A 16,947-nucleotide genomic window follows, 5' to 3' on the forward strand; every position below is an offset into this window, starting at 1 on the left:
GTCTGTATTTATTATGTCATTCATCGTCCACCATCAGTGCAGGCAACAGTTTCAGGCGTTTCAGGCCCGCAGAATTAGGCTCCTTTCTTATTTACGAAAGCGCCACTTAGTGACTAGGCGGTGTAATTGCACCAGTTTCAGAACCGCAGAATTAGGCCCCTTAATTTCTTTTTTTGTTTCACAACAGCACCACTTAGTGACCGGGTGGTGCAATTGCAGTATCGGAGAGCAGCAGTTTCAGGACATTTCTAAAGATTTCTAAAATGCGACCAACTGGATGATTTAGTTTAAAAGGTTTATTCCACCCAAATTACCACAGAAAAACAACACTTCTTCTCCTAAGTGTACTCCATATTCAAGTACTTTGGAGAAATTATAAAAAGACCTTGTAGTAACTTTCATGTAACATTCTTAAAAGGAGTAGTTACTTACCAATTTCATCATCATGAAATAATCCAGTTGTATATTTCAATTAAAGTGTGTTTGATAACCCGGATTAATCGGCCCTTTCAGAGCCGGTGCAGGACAAAATCACAACACTTGTGTGTAGGACAAACCATGCTTTATTGACATGTTTGATGGAGACTTGTCACAAATATGGAGATTATGCAGTTATTAATGTGTCGTACATGAGCAATGGTTTTTCATTCATTTGAGAAACCAAAAAAAATGTCCACCTGTCTGGAGTGATGATTAGAAATGTGACGGCAACCATAATTGTGGTTCAAGTTAAAAATTTGCATTGAAAATGTCAAGATCATGAGGCAAAGCAACGTGTAAATAAATATTCTAAATGTGGTACAAACCATCAAAATGTCAAACATAAGTGAAGTCAATTAAAAAAAAAAGAAAAAAAAAAAGCTAAATGTACAAGTTGGTCTTCATCACCAGCCAGGCCTCACTTCAGATGAATTTATTCACAACCTTTATCTTCCCTTTTCTGTGTGACAGTTTACTGAAAAAGAGATCCACACTCTGTATACTGTGTGGTATTGGCTCCCTGCTGCACAGCAAATCTTGTGTTGCCCTCATGATCCAGCACAAATATTCAGACCCTCAGAGACAATTTCAACATCTACGCTAAATGTCACAAGGCTTTTAAGCTGTTAAAGATCTGTTAAAGCTGCTGTCAGTAAAACTCTTCAGTTAAAATGTGTGTAAATAGCTCTACAATAGGCTGTTTGTTGGTGAGTAAATGTGATTTTTCTATCCTACATCTATTTGTTCATCAGTGCTATCACTGACCCGCTCTATACTTGTTTCTTACTGATCAGCTTCCTCACATTAACATAGTTTTCCCAGGTCTTACTGCTACTCTGTGGTATAATGTGGAACTACACTTAGTCATTACATGTGCTTAATTCCTTTTTTTCTTTTTGAGGAATGACTGAAAAGGTCAATAACACTCTTGATGTCATGTGTAAATACAAAGCTACTTGGGGGTGAGCTCACTTAGCTTAGAATGAAGACTGGGCACGGTAAAACATGATCTATTTCTGTACAAAGGGTTTTAAAAATACATGATAAGTATTGTGAGGTCACAATTTGGGCTGAGGCTCAATAATCATAAGCAACACTGTGAGATAATGTGACTGAGATGATGGGCAGTTTTGTTACGAGAGAGGAGGGGTAAGATGCTATGTTTACGTCTCTGTGCTGGACATGCCCCCTGCTGTCAGTATGCTATGGAGAATTTTTTGGTAGAATTGGGAGTAGACGAGCTTGTTGAAGTTAACAAGGCCGGTGAAGTGATCGGCGAGCTCCTTCAGCTCTCTGCTGATCGGAGCCAAACCTCCCGGGAGAGCAGGAGGGGTCTTGGGTTGACTGGACTCCAGGAAAGACAGGAGGTACGTCTGAACCCGAGAGTCTGAGGAGGGGGATGACAATCAGGGTTATTTCCATGTAGTGCATAACAAGTATAGTCATTATATCAGCGAGTTGCAAAGTGTGGTCTCAAAACTATTTTCTGCACCCCCTATGGGATTGGCTCAAAATGCTTTTAGAGGCCAATTCTAAATTGGGGCCTGAAGAAATGAACGGTTTGGTCCAGGTGAAACATTTTGGAAGGTTCCACCAAGAACCATTTTAAAGTTTAAAGGGTTTTAAAGGGTTCTCTGGATCAAAATGGTTCTTACTGGAACCATTAGTGTTAACAAGAACCCTTGAAAAACCCTTTCTTTGGGAAAGGGTTTTTCAGAAGCAAATGGTTCCAGGTAGAACCTCAACCCTTGTAGAAGGAACCTTTTGGAACCCTTATTTCTAAGAGTGTGGAGTATATGAAGATATGTGTAAATAGAGTAATTGTACAACACTTGGACATCGTACCCATCAGCCTGCGGACTGTGTTGTCTGGCTGGACAGTGGCGGAGATCTGACCCTTCAGAATGTCCTTTCTGTCAGGAGAGAACGGGGAGTAGCCATGTTGGCTGAGGCACTGACTTAGTTCAACACACAGCTTCTCTCCAATGGTGGCCAAGGCCTCCTGCGTGTTGAAAGACCTGCGGACGGAAAAAGAAGTCGTCTGGGCGGTCCGCATTGAAGGTAACAGAAGCTTTGGTTGGGTCTCAGTCAGCGAGTCACAGGAATTATTTAATGCTTAACAGCTGCCAGTCATGTGCCGAATAGGGGTTTGGACTGACCAGGAGCTGCAAAACTTGTTGGGTGACCAGTTTATTGTGAATTAGGCAATTACATTACAAATACATTGTACTTACGGTGCATGCATATCGGTAAGCATGACATTGACTGTGTTTTTGAGCGTGTCCATCAGCCCGGGCAGGCCTGAGATGGCCTCCCCAGCTGTAGTGTAGACGATGAGGAGCACAGAGGAGAGCAGGACTAACCGATCGACCTCCTGCTGCATCTCCTGGAAGCGAGCTTTATCCATCAGCATTGTCTGTTGGGAGGAGGAGCAGAGTACAGCTTTGAAGAAGAACTTTAAGATCCTTAACTAAGCTAGGCCCAGTGGTGGGCTTCAGAATTGTACCTCTGGGAAGGGGTCTGAGGCTTGGTCCCACTTCAGCAGGCGTAGATAAGCATGATTATGGACATTATGAGGGAGGAGAGATGGAGGGTCAGATGAGGCAGCACTCAAACCATCGTGGCCAGACTCTCTCAGGTGTTTCACTGTGTCCTCCAGCCACTTCTCAGTGTAGTCTAATGCATCTAAAGAACAGAAGGTAATTTTACTCCAGCATGTCATCACAGACAATTCTTACTGTTACAAAACTGTCTTTGGTTAGCCTAGAGCATAAAAGGTATAGTTGATATAGTTAGAAATGACCTCCTTACTCGGTTGTTTCTCAACAAACTCCTGGAATTTGTTCCTCTCATACTCAACAGACTGTTGCATCAAATGAGGCCTGATGCTCTTCAGGGTAAAGTTAGCCATGTCCATCTTCATCAGATCCAGAAGTGAGAATATGGTCCTGAGAGAAGAGAGAAAAGACGAATAAACAGAAAACATTAATGCTATGCTAACCAGCCTGAGACACACACGGCTGTGTTCATATAACTTCTGTGGACATTTGTATTCTCAAACATAGCCATTTAAAAACAAAGTCAGCAACATGTTTGGACTTAAATACATGTCTGACAGCAGCATGTGTTGATGTCAATCCAGAAGAATCTAACTTTGGCACTATAATGGATTAGAATGAAGGCATGGAGCATGCAGAGATAATAATAGCGCCTCTCTCGTCTCTCCATTTACTTGAACAGCGGCACAATATCTGTGATCTCTTTGAGCTTGTTGATGTCCCTGTCTCTGCTGGGGGCGCACAGCGAGCCCATCATCCCGACAATGAACTGGGAAAGTTGACCAATGTCAAGAGCTCCGTTCTCAGCCTGCTGCTGGATCAGAGGCAGGTCCAGGACCTCTTCAATTCGGGAGCGCAGGCGGCCGTGGCCCGGGCGCAAGAAAGACAGCAGAGTCTGGACGAGTGGAGAAAAGACAGCGATTGAAGAAATGCAAGGAAATGAAAAGACATCATTATTTCTTGAATACAGCAAAAGCCCACACATCACCTCCTTGATCTCGGCGAGAAGTTTGATGGAATGTTCGTATGACGGTGGATGCTCCTTCAGCTGAGCATCCAAACAGTCCCAGAATGCTTTGTGCATGATCTCTTTCACTCTGTGCTCCAAACTGTACAGGGATGAACGATGCACCGTCACTTTTCACAGGAGCACAATAAGATAACTCAGGAGCAAAGTTACTGAGATACATAAATGAAATCATCACCTTCCTTCGGAAAGTTCTGCAGGTTTGATTTGAAAAGCCTGGTTGACTATTATTTCATGAGCCAAAGCCATGTTGGTGACATTCTTGGCAGTTTCCATGAGTTCCTCCACAGAGACGAAATTGGGAGGACTGGCTGTGAGGGAGGGTAAACACATCATCAGCACTCAAGTTGAAGTGTAGAGGAAAACGTGGTGTTTGGGTGGAATTCAAAAAGAGGAAAATACAAATATCATCAACTGAAAAAATTAAAGGGAGAGGGAGTTCTCCGACTATGCCAAAAAACGCCTTGAGACATGAAGGCTCACTCTTAGTAGGGACAAAGGAAAAGCTGATTTTAGCAGTTCCAGTTGGAACCACAAGATAAAGCAGTAAATATATTCTTATGACAAGTAAGCATAGATTTTTTTTAGTAAGCCTTGTGTTGTGTCAGTACTTAGAAGAACCAGTCTTCAGAAGACCCAGACTATCCCTATATGAAGCCTTTTCCTCACCTTGTGGAGTGTTCGCCCGGACTCTCTTCCTTATCGTCTCCTCGGAAGCATCCTGGTCCCTCTCCTCCTTTGACTCCTCGTCTCCTCCGTCCTCACGGTGATCTGCCTCCTTTGACATACTGGACAGACTGTGTTTGAATAGAAGACGTCACGTCAGAGCTGAAATCTTTTTACGTCTTGAAATGGTGGTGTGTTCAGTGAGCACCGAACAAAATGAAATGAGAGCAATAAAATGGTTACGACTGAGACGTTTCACTGTTGTGTTCTTCAAGATCCGAGAAGACTTGAAGGCTGAAACGTTATAGAGTAAAAATGTGTATTTGCCGTTATATCTGTAGTCTAAAACAAGACATAAGGGCTCCAGTGGCGCAATCGGTCAGCGCGTGGTACTTATATGACAGTACACTGTAGAGCAATGCCGAGGTAGTGAGTTCAAGCCTCACCTGGAGCAGTCTTTATAGGAGAGGAAAACAAATTGGGTTCTGGTTATCATCTCAAATCCCAGGGATGGGTCAAGGGTTGGTTCCCAAACCATTTCTCCCCTGAGCTGAGCCCTGGCTTGTGTGTTCATTACTGGTGTGTGAAAAGGATGGGTTAATGCAGAGCTATCAGAAATTGCTGTGTGCAAAAACTATTCAATTTTAAACCCGCCAATGCAAATATTTAAATCACTCAGTGCATTTAGACATGTAGATGAACAGGTACCAACATGGAAATAACAGCAACCAGACAACCATCTCTAGAGCTCACATAGAATGGTATGAAAAACAGGAGAATATCCAGAGTTTGGTTTCTATTTTGACATGATTATATTTTTATTTTGTATCCACTGCATTAGGGGGACATTCCGTGAACCAAAGCTGAACATTTTATGAAAGGCTGTAGAAAAATAATGCTAGTGGAACGTTCTGGGAACCTTTTAGAGAGTGTTCTGTATGTTCTGGGAACCAAAAGAGAGTATTCTCTCGTGAGTAAAACTTTCCATACCAACCACAGGAGAAGCAGAGGATGAGTCTGGTCATTCTCCTCTGAACTGAGGCTAACGTTATTAGCTCTACTTTAGCCCCAGTGTGCCTCTGGTCACCAGACAGGTCCAAAATGGCAGAAAGGCAACAGTTACTCATTAAACCTTGACGCACTAACCACACAGTGTGTAAACCCAGTACAGTGAGTGTATATATAACTGCCATTTTAACGAGGTAACGTGTAATTACGACAACAAAATGATGTTGCTGTTATCTGTAATGTCAAATTCAGAAGTCAAATGTCAGAACTAGCTTGCCACAGAGCGATGAAGGACTGTTGTTGTGTATTCCAGCAGATGACGTCACCTCGTCTAGTTTGAGAAGACCGATGAGGAGGGCGATTCTAAAACACCGACGAGCTGACGGAAGGTAAACAAAACACAGCGGAGCCTCGTGGTCCACGTAGCCGCCTTCACGGCTCTCACATGCGGTTAACGTACTTACCTTGTAGTCGGCAGCCCCCCTCGAGGAATGACGGTTATTAGCTCTACGTTAGCCTCGGTGTGCGCGAGCACGCCTGTCAACACAAAAACAACAACAACAATAGCAACAGCAGAGGAGGCTGCCGTTTCATAATCCGCTCATGATGACACCACAGCACCCCTGTCACAGAATAATTAGACACTAAACCGTGGTCTTCATAAGGAAGAAGAAATTAACTCTTCTATAGGACAACACGTCGCAGTTTCTGCCGCTGCTGCTGATGAAAGAATGATGCACTTCCGGGTTTGGGTGGGGCTAACGTGACGTATCAATCGAGCCCACACCCGCGCGCACATGCCGTCTGTCACTGTCGGGACAATCAGAGGTGGAAAGAGGACTCAAATATTGTACTCAAGTAAAAGTTACGCTATTTTGATAACATTTTACTTCACTACAAGTGAAAGTACTGGTCTGTAGTACTGTGCATGAATGAATCAATGGTCTGGAGTTTCCTGTGGTGCTTAAATGAGACCCAACTTTCCTCACTTCTATTCTATCTATTACTTTGCTTAAAAATCACACTCAATAAGATGTCAACCGTTTATTTATTTCAATCAATTACAAATCACACACAACAGCAACAGCAGTTTAGTATGTAGGCATCTTTCCCCAACTTCATCTTTAAATCCATATATCTATATTTACCAAAAAAATGTTAAAGTGCTCTGCAGCTGCTGGTGAAACTGCCTGGGTTTAACTTTACAATTCTACAGCATGCTAGCAGCAGAGTCACCAAAGAACTGGTTAAATATCTCTGGGTGAGCTTGGTAAAACTGTCCGAGCAGACGCTTCCTCTCCTTGGCCGAGGTCTTTGTGTTCGCGTGGATGAAGTTCAGCAGAGTCCACAGTTCCTGTCTGGTGGTCTCCGCTGTAGAGTCAGTGAAATTCCTGCTGGAAACCTGGCGATATGACGTGGGGCCTAAAGGACAGAGAAACAGTGCAGCCAAAATTAGGTTCACACTATATGAGTGACCATCATGTCTGACTGGCCGGCAGGGGGTCATTCTTCAGCTGCATCAGCACATTCAGTACTTGAATTTGAGGGAATTGGTCCAGGAAATTGCTGTGATCATGTAGTTAACTCAAAGTCATTGTTGTGGTCATTTACCGGTCACATCAGGCTGTGTCCCGCACGCAAGGCTGGCCAGCGTGTCACTTACTCGTTTGTACAGAGCCCCTGGAATCTGGAGGAAAGAAAAACATGGACATAATCCAGAGATTAGACTACAGGGGCCTGGCAAGGGTAGAATCTCAGAAGAAAAGGGGCACATTTGCACTCAAAATATCTTACTTTGGCCACGTCATTGCCTGGTGTCCTCTTCAGTGTGAACCACTGTGACTTCTTGTTTTTTTTATTAGTTTTGAGAGAGGGTTTGTTTTGTGTTTTTTTATGGGATTAAAATGTAGTAAATTCCTTTCAGTCATTCTTTAAATAAATCTGTCTGGTGAGCATTACAGAAGCACAGTACTAGTACCCTTTACCTTAAAGATTTCCTTAATGTTGCTGAGCATGAAGACCACGAGTAGGTCTTCCTTCTCCTTGGAAAGAGCTTTGCTGTGGACGATCGCTCTGGAGAAGGACTTGTTCACTGCTAATCTGTTTTCTATCTAAAACAACGTTCAACAGAACATCTTTAAAAAGTGGCAAAAAAATAATGCATGAATCAATACAAAGACCGAGTCACCATCTCTCACCTCCTTGTCCAGTTTGATCCCGTGTGGACCAGCCGCCAGACTCATGAAGGTCAGCAGCCTGCGCAGCTCGTCTCTGCAGCTAGGGGGCAGCAACTTCAAGCACAGCTGCAGAGCCTCGAGAGCCTTGTCTAACTTGGCGTTCACTGAGGAAGAGAAAGAGAGACTCAACGATGAGTGATGTGCATGTTGGTGCCCGGCATTAAAGTGACAATTCAGGTAATTGACCTCTGCCAGGAGGTATATGTTTTCGCCTGAGTTGTCCGCAATGGGACCAGGAAAAAGGGATTCATTTTGGGTGTGATCTGTAGACTCTAGGCACTGAGCTGCCTTGGTGGATGTCTGCGATCTCCGAGTGCTTTTCCAGTTTATCGTGTTTTTATATGGAGGTGGTGATATACATACTGGAGGACTATAAATGACATTATAATAATTAAAAGACTGAATTAATGAATAAATATAGAAATAAATGAATGAATAATACATAATTATGAATTAATACAGAAAACATGAATGGGTAAAGAATAAATAAAGACTGCTTTATAAATAAAGTTGGATTGGACTGGAGTACTATTTCCACCTTTGCCAACGTTCATAATATGGTGGCCAAGACCAAATTGCTTGAAAATCGGCCTGAATTGGTGTAGTTTGACTCCAGCTTAACAGTGAGATAGATATTGTAGTCTTTAGCAGAAAGAACGGTAAAGAGTCCATGGCCGTTTCTCAATACCCAAGTATGCCAGTATGTACTTGCTTACTTGGAAAGTACATACTTGAGAAGTACGACTGAAGTACATACTTGCCAAGTACGGGAGTACATGAGCACGATTCTTCAATTTGAACGGCAGTGTACTTCCTTGTTCTACTGTTTGAATGGCGGGTGGCGTGAAGCACTTAAGCCTCATTACTGCCACCTACAGTGTTGATGAATGAACATATAAAATACTTTTAATAAATACATATATTGTTGTTATTTTCACATTTTAAATATTTTATACACTATAAAATGTGTCCATTATATGTAAATACATATACAATGACAGTGCGACTTTAATATAAATCTAAAATTCAAAGTTACAATAAATTAAACATTAATATTATACAAAAGTTCACACTGTCAGGTCAAAACGTTTGCATTAAAAACAACATGTCAACAACAAATCTATGGATCACACCAAGTATGTAATGACGGAGCCATCTGAACCAGCGGATAATTTCATCAGGACAGGCCGAGGTAACGCTGCTCTGTGCCGGGCACTGTGAGCACCGAGCGTCCGCAGAGGCGGAGCTGAGCACCTCCGACAGCGCCGCTGTCATACTATAAATACGTCATATCTTATTACACAAACCACATTCTAAATGACTAATTTCTCGCCTCAAATGATTTCAAAACTTCGTTCCGGGACACAGACAAATATTTTTTTCAGGTTTAAATTAGTATTTTATCCTGCTATGTTCCGCCGAAATGCATTCTGGGATATATGGCTTTCCCAAGTACGCTCAAGTCACCACCCAATGCATACTTGGTAAAATGGGCGGAGCGAGAACACTTCCGGGTATGAGAACCGTACTCGCTGCTCGCGTTCTTGAGAAATGGAACAGAACTTGGACTGAGGCTGATGACATTTTCACAAGTACGGGAGTACGCAAGTACACACAAGTATGGATATTGAGAAAGGGCCCATGTGTTAAGTTGGTTCTTGGAGCAGGTGTTAACTCTGTGTCAGTACCTCATACAACCACACAAAAAAACCTTAACTATAGCCCAATTTATACCCCTGCGTAAAGTGCTCTACGTAGGTTACGCAGAGCCCTCTGCGTCGTCTCCGGCTGCACGAAATATTTAATATTATAAAACTGCATTCCGGGACACAAAGTGCGAAAAAGTGAGAAACGGCCACTGTTTAAATGTTATTCCTCTGCAACAACAACAACAGTCTTTCTCTCTCGGACGCCATTGCTCACTGTAGCAAAAGCAAAACAACCTTGCGGGGCGACCCCTACTGATCGGGCAGGAAATTGCACTGTGTATCCGTCACCACGATGGAGAAGTATGAAGGCTCAAGGGGTCACCATGATTACGCAGTCGGATAACGCATTACGCAGTCGGTGAAATATAACATGGCCCCTTGGTAAGTGTGAACAAAGCGTTTCTCACCCAGCAGGTCAGTGATGGCTGTGTAGACGTCAGTCATGTGCTCCGGCAGCAGCGGAGGTTTATCTGTCTGACTGTAGTGTTTGATCAGGTTTCTGTAGAGCAGCACTTTACACTGGACCAAACCACTCGGAGAAAGACGGCGCTCGTCGCCGTTGTAACCTGGGGTTTACACAAAAAAGTAGTCACTTTTATTTATACAGTACAGTTTTTGTGTACTTGTAAATAACAGCCACACAGACTGAAATAACGACAACGCATCAAATATCAAGCTCGACTGACCGATTTTACTGACCATCATTCAAACATTCACCTCCGTCTTTGGCACCGGTGCGAGCTGGTTCGCAGCTCAGTGGGTCCTGAGGGAAACAGTGAGGGAGCTCCCTGCTCAGCTCCACCACAGGCTGGTCAGAGAGGAAGTCCAGGCAGTCCAGAGCTGCACACAGCCACTCGTCCTCCCTGACGTGGATTAACAGCAGGGACACGTTAAGATTAGAGTGAATAAGAGACCCTGTAAGGTCACACTCCAGAAAACCACTGGAGAAAATCAAATGCTGTTCAGCCTACAGTCCTAAATAATGCATTTATTATCATTAGATATTTAAAGAAACACCTAAGCGTCAAAATGTCCATCTGGACTAAGGTTTCTTTGCTTATTTTAACCATGAGAGGGCCAGAAAATGTCCTTTTTTCCCAATATCCAGAATAACGTTCAATATCTGGCAGTTATTTACAATTTACTGCATGTTAAAATAGTGTAAAAACAATCCAAAACATGAATAACAGTAATAAACCCTTGACCTGGCAGGGATTCAAATCAGCATAAGCACAGTTCCCTTCCTTTGAATTTCAAAGTGTGCCCATACTGAGTGTCTCTGAAGGCCTTGAGGATCTGTCTGTCCAGGTGGTTGCTGCTGTAGATCAGGTCTGGATTGTTGTGAGCCAGCAGGTGAGGTGGAGACAACACGCTCTGAGTGCACTGGAGCAGCCCCTCCAGGAGCGAGAGCTCCACCAGGTTCAGCAGCCTGAGCAGGGTCTGCTCATGCCACACCTCATCCACCACTGTGGACAAAGACAGAACGACGACAACGGTTTGATATTCTGACACTAAAGAGACATCGGGAGTAGTAGTAGTTATAATAACGGAGTGGAATCAAAACCATACACCAAAGTCCATCGTGGGAGAGAGAAAATGCCGTAAGAGTGACTTACACGACTGTGGTAATGCAGGGTGAGTCAGGCCTCTGCTGGGACTAACACTCTGAGTGTCCATCATCACACCGTCCAGCGACAGGCTGGCGGGGACAGGGACTGACAGGAACGTCTGAGTGACTTTGACAGGAGTCGTCGCGGGAACATGTGACACGGTGGGACACGTCTGCTCGTCCTGTCTGCAGAGAGAATATGATAGTAGTATGAGTAAATCATGGCTTTTTCCTATTGAATCAGGTCAAAAATTAAGATTAAAACTAGTGCTGTCAAACGTTAACGCACGACGAGTTTCCATGATGTCTGACCGGAAAAAGACGCACGTGACGTCATGTTTACGTGACTCAGGATTGTTAAAATGAGTCTCTAAAGTAACGCTAAACATTAAAAACAGAGGCACACATACTCAGTACACAGGTACGCTGGTTATTTGTAGCTATGCTCTTTTCGTTTAATAAACAGACCACTCCAGTTCGACTGTAGGCGCGCTAACGGCGGTAAAAGGAGCTAATGCAGCTAACGGAGCTAACTGGTAAACGGCCAAGCTATCAGTAATGCATGCTTATATAAAATGTATTTTTACACAATAATCCCTGCACAAATCAATGACAATTTATTTTAGATTTTTGATGATTTTACATTTTTTTAAAATGCACTTCTATATTTTTGGGTATATTTATTACTTTATTCACATTTAAAAACCATTAATCGTGCACACACTGCATACTCACCTTCACACAGCTTCTTTAAATGTAAATCCCAGTGTTTTGTTCATTAAAAAAGTAACTTCATATTTGTAAATTTTGTTGGAATCTGTAGCAGGTGCATACAAATATTACAAAATTGTAAATTAGTTTAAGTCAAAATGAAGGTGAATACTTTTCCCTACTTCTCAGAGTGACCACTGCAGAAGAGTTTTTGGATCCCCTTCACCAGCTGACCTCTCTCCAGCTCATCCACAGAGGGCACCTGCATATTTACAAACCTGTGAAGCCAGAGAAGCTTTAACGTAACGTGATAAATAAATGCATTTGTGTGTGCATCTGATCTGACCTGTAGAGGGCACTCTTGCTGTCCTGAAAGACGTCCTGCTTCTTGTCTCTGCCGAACACTTTGGTTCCCACCGAGTCAAACACACTGCAGTCCAACAGAGACTGGCACACGCACACCACTTTGTCCCGGGACACGCTGGCACCTTTCATTCAAACATGTTAAATAAATATAAAGAAATTAACCAGTAGATAATTATTGGGCTTTTTGAATTGTGTTTGTGTGTCCCATAAACCGAGGTCAAGCTTGAGGACACGTACACTCGCCTTCGGTGAAGTGAAAACACAGATTTTAGCCATGTGACAAAAGGCAAAAGAAAATTACATTAGTGAAGCTTTCACTATGCTGCACCAAAGTCCACAGAGGAAAAACTGGAAAAGCACTCCGAGAGTACAGACCTCCACCAAGGCAGCGCAGTGCCTGCAAAATAGTGATACAAATAGTGATGGCGTCTAAGGATCACGTCCAAAATAACTTTTCGAGTTATGTTGCTAACAGAGACAAACAACATTTTAGCTCATAGAAACACAGGAGCTGCTGGTCCACTGCTGCCTCGTGTGGTCAGTTTGTGTCACTGAGGTGAAGCCGAACTAAGGATTTCAACCACAAAAGTTTGAACTTGCAGATGAAGGCAGCAGTGGATCAACAACTCCTGTGTGCAGTGATGTAAAATCGCTCCTTTTCTCGATGGACTTTGGTGCGACAGAGATAACGGTTTACAGCTAGAAAACACCGTCCAATATCGCGATAAAGCAACACAAACACATCAAATCACACACACACACACATACCCTCTAAGCCCTTGACGTTGCTGATATGCTCCGTCACCACATCCACGGCCTCTGAGCCCAGGAAACAGTCACTGTGGGACTTGAGGTGCACGCGCCGGCGCTTCACCGTCACAGACGACCTGAGGTGCGAGATGAGGCCGCTCCACAGCGAGGACGACTGCGCTCCTGCTGGTTTACACGCCAAGCCGCGACCTGAGGGACATGAGGCGGAGAAACTGAACCAGATAGTACAGATGAAGACAACTACAAGCTTCTTTACTGTGAATATGTTCTTGTTTACATGCTCTAAACCAGTGGTTCTACCATCTGAGAAAATACTGAGCTCTTAAATTAACACCATTATCACCAACGTTAAAATACAGGTCAGCTACAGACTTTTCACAGGAGGCAGATTTATTCCCAATAAGATCATTTTCTCTCTCATCATCCTCCTCTTCCTCACATAGACTTCACATACTGGTATAGTGAGATTAGATTAAGATAGATATTATATTATATTATATCATAACTTGTTTTATTTTCTACACACTCCAGTCAAAATTCCTGGTTTATACAGTAGAACAGTATTTCTGATTTTCTTCTAAGTACCATCAGAGGAAGCTTGTGTACCACTGGCGGTACACGCACCGCAGTTTGAGAACCATGGCTCTTTAATACAACAAAGAAATGATTCAAACTGATTGCTTTTGATAAACGTCATCATTTCCCAACACTGGTCAACATTTTATTAACAAAACAGCTAAAGAATATCATATATTTGAGAAAATAATCCTTATGAGGTCTCTTTACACAATTATCAAAAAGCACAGGAATTAATCAAGAATATCTACAGTATAATCAACAATGACTTCATCCAGAATAACAACCACACATTTACTCACTTATTCCCTCAACAGGAGACATTACATTTATATTCTGATTTATCATACAAGGCTTCTCTATTTCTCACTCTAATCTTTATTTTTATATTGTTTATTTTACTTTACTCTCATATTTATTTGATTTTGCTCAATTTAAAAACCTTATACAGGCACAAACGACCACAACAAATCTCATTAATATATTATATGTAACTTTCTCTGTGATGCTAGCAAACAGGCCTTGTGTGTGTGTGTGTGTACTCACTACCATGAGGCCTCACACACAGTTTTTCTGCCAGGTTTAAAGCTGCAGCTCGTTCCTTTATCGAAGCCATGATGGAAAAAAAACCTAGATAGAGTGTTGTTTGTCTCTTTGATTTAATGAGAACAAAAACAAAAGGAAAGACACTACGAGGAAAGAGGATCCACGTCCAAACAAACGATGGCGGCGTCTTCACGTTTATGCCGCAGTTCTCTCCTCCGGCCACGAGATGGCATCAATCACCAAAATCAGATCGACACAGTAGTTCAAGTTAGCTGTCTGGATGTGTGGTGTTGACTTGATTGAGTTTTTAAATGTTTAAGAAATTGTTAGTTATTTAGTAAACTTGCTCTAAACCTAATGTTTTAATTAATTAAATAATTATCTGAGTTTAAGCACAAGAAGGCGCTGTGGGGAGCCAATTCGCCTGACGAGCGCCATTTTGTCCTGCCAGAGATTTAAAGGATGTATGCTAGCGGCTGCTAACTACCAAAGGTAATATATTCTATATAAGACATGGTGTGGGCGCTGCATCACGAGGTGACAATGTTATATTCAGAGGACTTAGTATTTCGTTTCGTGTCGTTTTGCACTTTTTGTCCATTCTCACTGCCCGTAGAATTGACGTGCTTTACACTGGAGACGCTGTGTTGTTGCGTTCAATGTACGCTGTCTATTCTACAGGTAGGTCATGGTGAATGTTGCTCATATAAATTATATTCTATTTTGTGTAAAAATGTTGTTTAAACTCACTGTGTTAGTTATGTTGCGTTCTCCGTGTGTTTGGAGTGTGAGACAGTAGGATATATTTGATATTGCTTTATCCCGTCTGTGCTGTTTGTTATGGTTTATGTGTTGCTAAGTTTGTTAGCTCCCGGGCGCTAGCCGCTGTGTACTCTGCACCTGATGTGTTGCGTTCATTGTACGCTGTCTATTCTACAGTGGCTGGTGTTGACAACACTGAGATTGTGCTGAGAAGAATATACGGTCTCATTACCATCCCTCCCGTGGTTCTTTCGCGGCACACACTTTTCTTTAATTCCAGTCACTGTTTAGTACACTTTTACAAAAGTTAAAAAACGTAATACTAAGTAATTTTGGAGAAATTCAAATGGTCACTGTGGTCATAGTCAAGTGTATGACTTACAATGGAATGTTTATTTCAGTGTATAGTTATTTATATCTACTATAGGGGCTGAAGCATTGAATCAATTACTAAGTTATTTTGCAAAAATGTCTTCAGCCATTTTTTTTGTTATAGCCTTTTTACTTTTTTACATTTCCCCCAGATATTAAGTCTTGAATGTGAGTGGAAGATTCACTTTCAATATTTTCTCTTTGTATTTCTTTATTTCTTATCCGTATGATTCTGCTGAGGGGTGACCCCAGAAAACACGTAATTAACCAGCCACATATGCGCCACATAATCTCCAACATCTTGTATTTTGGTATGTTTTGTGCTTGTGTTCAACAGCAGTATTTTAAACTAAATTCTTTGATTAACAAGAAGTGCGAGGACTCACATAGCAGGTTTATGGATGAGATGCTGCTGCGTTAACACTAGTACTGCCGTCGTTTCTAGTTCGACTGTTCACTGCACTGTGATTACATATAATATCCTCACTTACATTCTTTGGCTGAACTTTATCTCCTCAGTGTACGGCATAGTTACTAACATAAGTCAACCAAAGGTAATGCAGACATCATGTTGTGGCAGGTCTTTTAATTTGTCTTTTCATGGCGCAGAGATGGTGGTTAATACCTGCTCAACTGAAACACAGGAGAAGCAAATGGACATTGTGGTTTACTCCCTCCTTCACAGTCTCACACACACACACATTCACAGTGTGTACACAAGACACACACACATACGCATCATCCACTTGGACACACTAACACACGTCTGCACATCCCCTTCCTCCTCCTCCTCTGCCTGCCGGGGTCACAGTGTCATTTTATGATAGTAGCCAATTCTAGCAGGGATCATTTAATCCTCCAACATGATTGATACCAGCGCAGGTTAAATGGGAGAAAAAAGGTCTGTTCTATTAAGAGATCAGTGGCGAGTGGAGACCTCCCACTTAAATAGTCATATTTTCCACTAGGTGTGTGTTTGCGTGAATGCAATGTGTGTGTCGCTCACTTTCTTGGCCGTGCTGTGCGGAAGCAAGACACTTGCAGAAGACCGTCCACACAGGTCAAATTAAATAACCCAGATAATTTCAAAAGCATTGACAGCACAATTTGTTCACTCAGTGTTATTGCTGTGACCCCTATTAGTGTCAATGGGCTGGTTCATTTGAACCCCGGTGGCTTATCAAGGTGTAATCTTCTCACTGCGATGGAACTGGTGTAAAACAAAGGAAGAAAAAAGCCTAATGGTCATTTCAAAGCCATTAGGTGAGATTGTAGTGATTGAGAAACATTACACGGCGTTAATATGCCAGACTATTATTTCTAATAAAATCATCTATCAGTAGAAATTGCAGATGAGTACATAATTAGAAGAGTATAAGTGGAACGGCAGGAGTGTATTCTATTAACCTCTTCTCATCTTTGTCTGTTTGTTTTGTTTTGTCTTGATTAACAGGCAGCAGGCGCCCTGTCCTGAAACAACAGCATGGATCACAGTGAAAGCACCAATGTCAGTGACAACGACAGATCTGTTTATTCCTTTCTATCTTTC

At 42.3% G+C, this 16,947-nt stretch overlaps 2 protein-coding genes across 3 annotated transcripts; both read right to left on the bottom strand.

Moving 5' to 3' along the window:
- Positions 1-603: 603 nt before the first annotated feature.
- tcp11l1 (t-complex 11, testis-specific-like 1) lies at positions 604-6,436 on the bottom strand. 2 transcript variants are annotated; one of them, XM_083893495.1, is made up of 10 exons: positions 6,204-6,436; positions 4,735-4,862; positions 4,244-4,376; positions 4,027-4,147; positions 3,713-3,933; positions 3,292-3,428; positions 2,987-3,165; positions 2,715-2,896; positions 2,326-2,498; positions 604-1,867 (listed from the first exon to the last, which is right to left on the bottom strand). In XM_083893495.1, the coding sequence occupies exons 2-10, from the start codon at positions 4,850-4,852 to the stop codon at positions 1,644-1,646; spliced, it is 1,488 nt and encodes a 495-aa protein (XP_083749621.1). In that variant the 5' UTR covers positions 4,853-4,862; positions 6,204-6,436; the 3' UTR covers positions 604-1,643. The 2 variants fall into 2 exon arrangements, with proteins under 2 accessions (XP_083749621.1, XP_083749620.1); XM_083893494.1 differs by having other exon boundaries at positions 5,178-6,436.
- A 513-nt stretch (positions 6,437-6,949) lies between these two features.
- Positions 6,950-14,334, bottom strand: LOC310930739 (DEP domain-containing protein 7-like; the record flags this gene model as incomplete). Its single annotated transcript, XM_083893780.1, has 12 exons — positions 6,950-7,161; positions 7,351-7,426; positions 7,725-7,850; positions 7,938-8,080; positions 10,093-10,251; positions 10,385-10,548; positions 10,956-11,151; positions 11,302-11,480; positions 12,188-12,283; positions 12,352-12,493; positions 13,140-13,331; positions 14,265-14,334. The coding sequence occupies 12 exons, from the start codon at positions 14,332-14,334 to the stop codon at positions 6,950-6,952; spliced, it is 1,755 nt and encodes a 584-aa protein (XP_083749906.1).
- Between the last annotated feature and the right edge of the window lie 2,613 nt (positions 14,335-16,947).

This window comes from Microchirus variegatus, assembly GCF_963457635.1.
Source record: "Microchirus variegatus genome assembly, chromosome: 8".
In the NCBI taxonomy this organism is placed as follows: Eukaryota; Metazoa; Chordata; class Actinopteri; order Pleuronectiformes; family Soleidae; genus Microchirus; species Microchirus variegatus.

What these genes read in the sequence shown, in the direction of transcription:
- tcp11l1 (XM_083893494.1), bottom strand. Translation starts at nt 5,305, where the DNA reads ATGAACACACAAGCCAGGGCTCAGCTCAGGGGAGAAATGGTTTGGGAA. An exon ending in TTCTCGCCGAGATCAAGGAG is followed by an intron (nt 3,934 to 4,026) that starts GTGATGTGTGGG and finishes CCACTCGTCCAG; the next exon opens with ACTCTGCTGTCTTTCTTGCG. An exon ending in GTTTGTTGAGAAACAACCGA is followed by an intron (nt 3,166 to 3,291) that starts GTAAGGAGGTCA and finishes TCTGTTCTTTAG; the next exon opens with ATGCATTAGACTACACTGAG.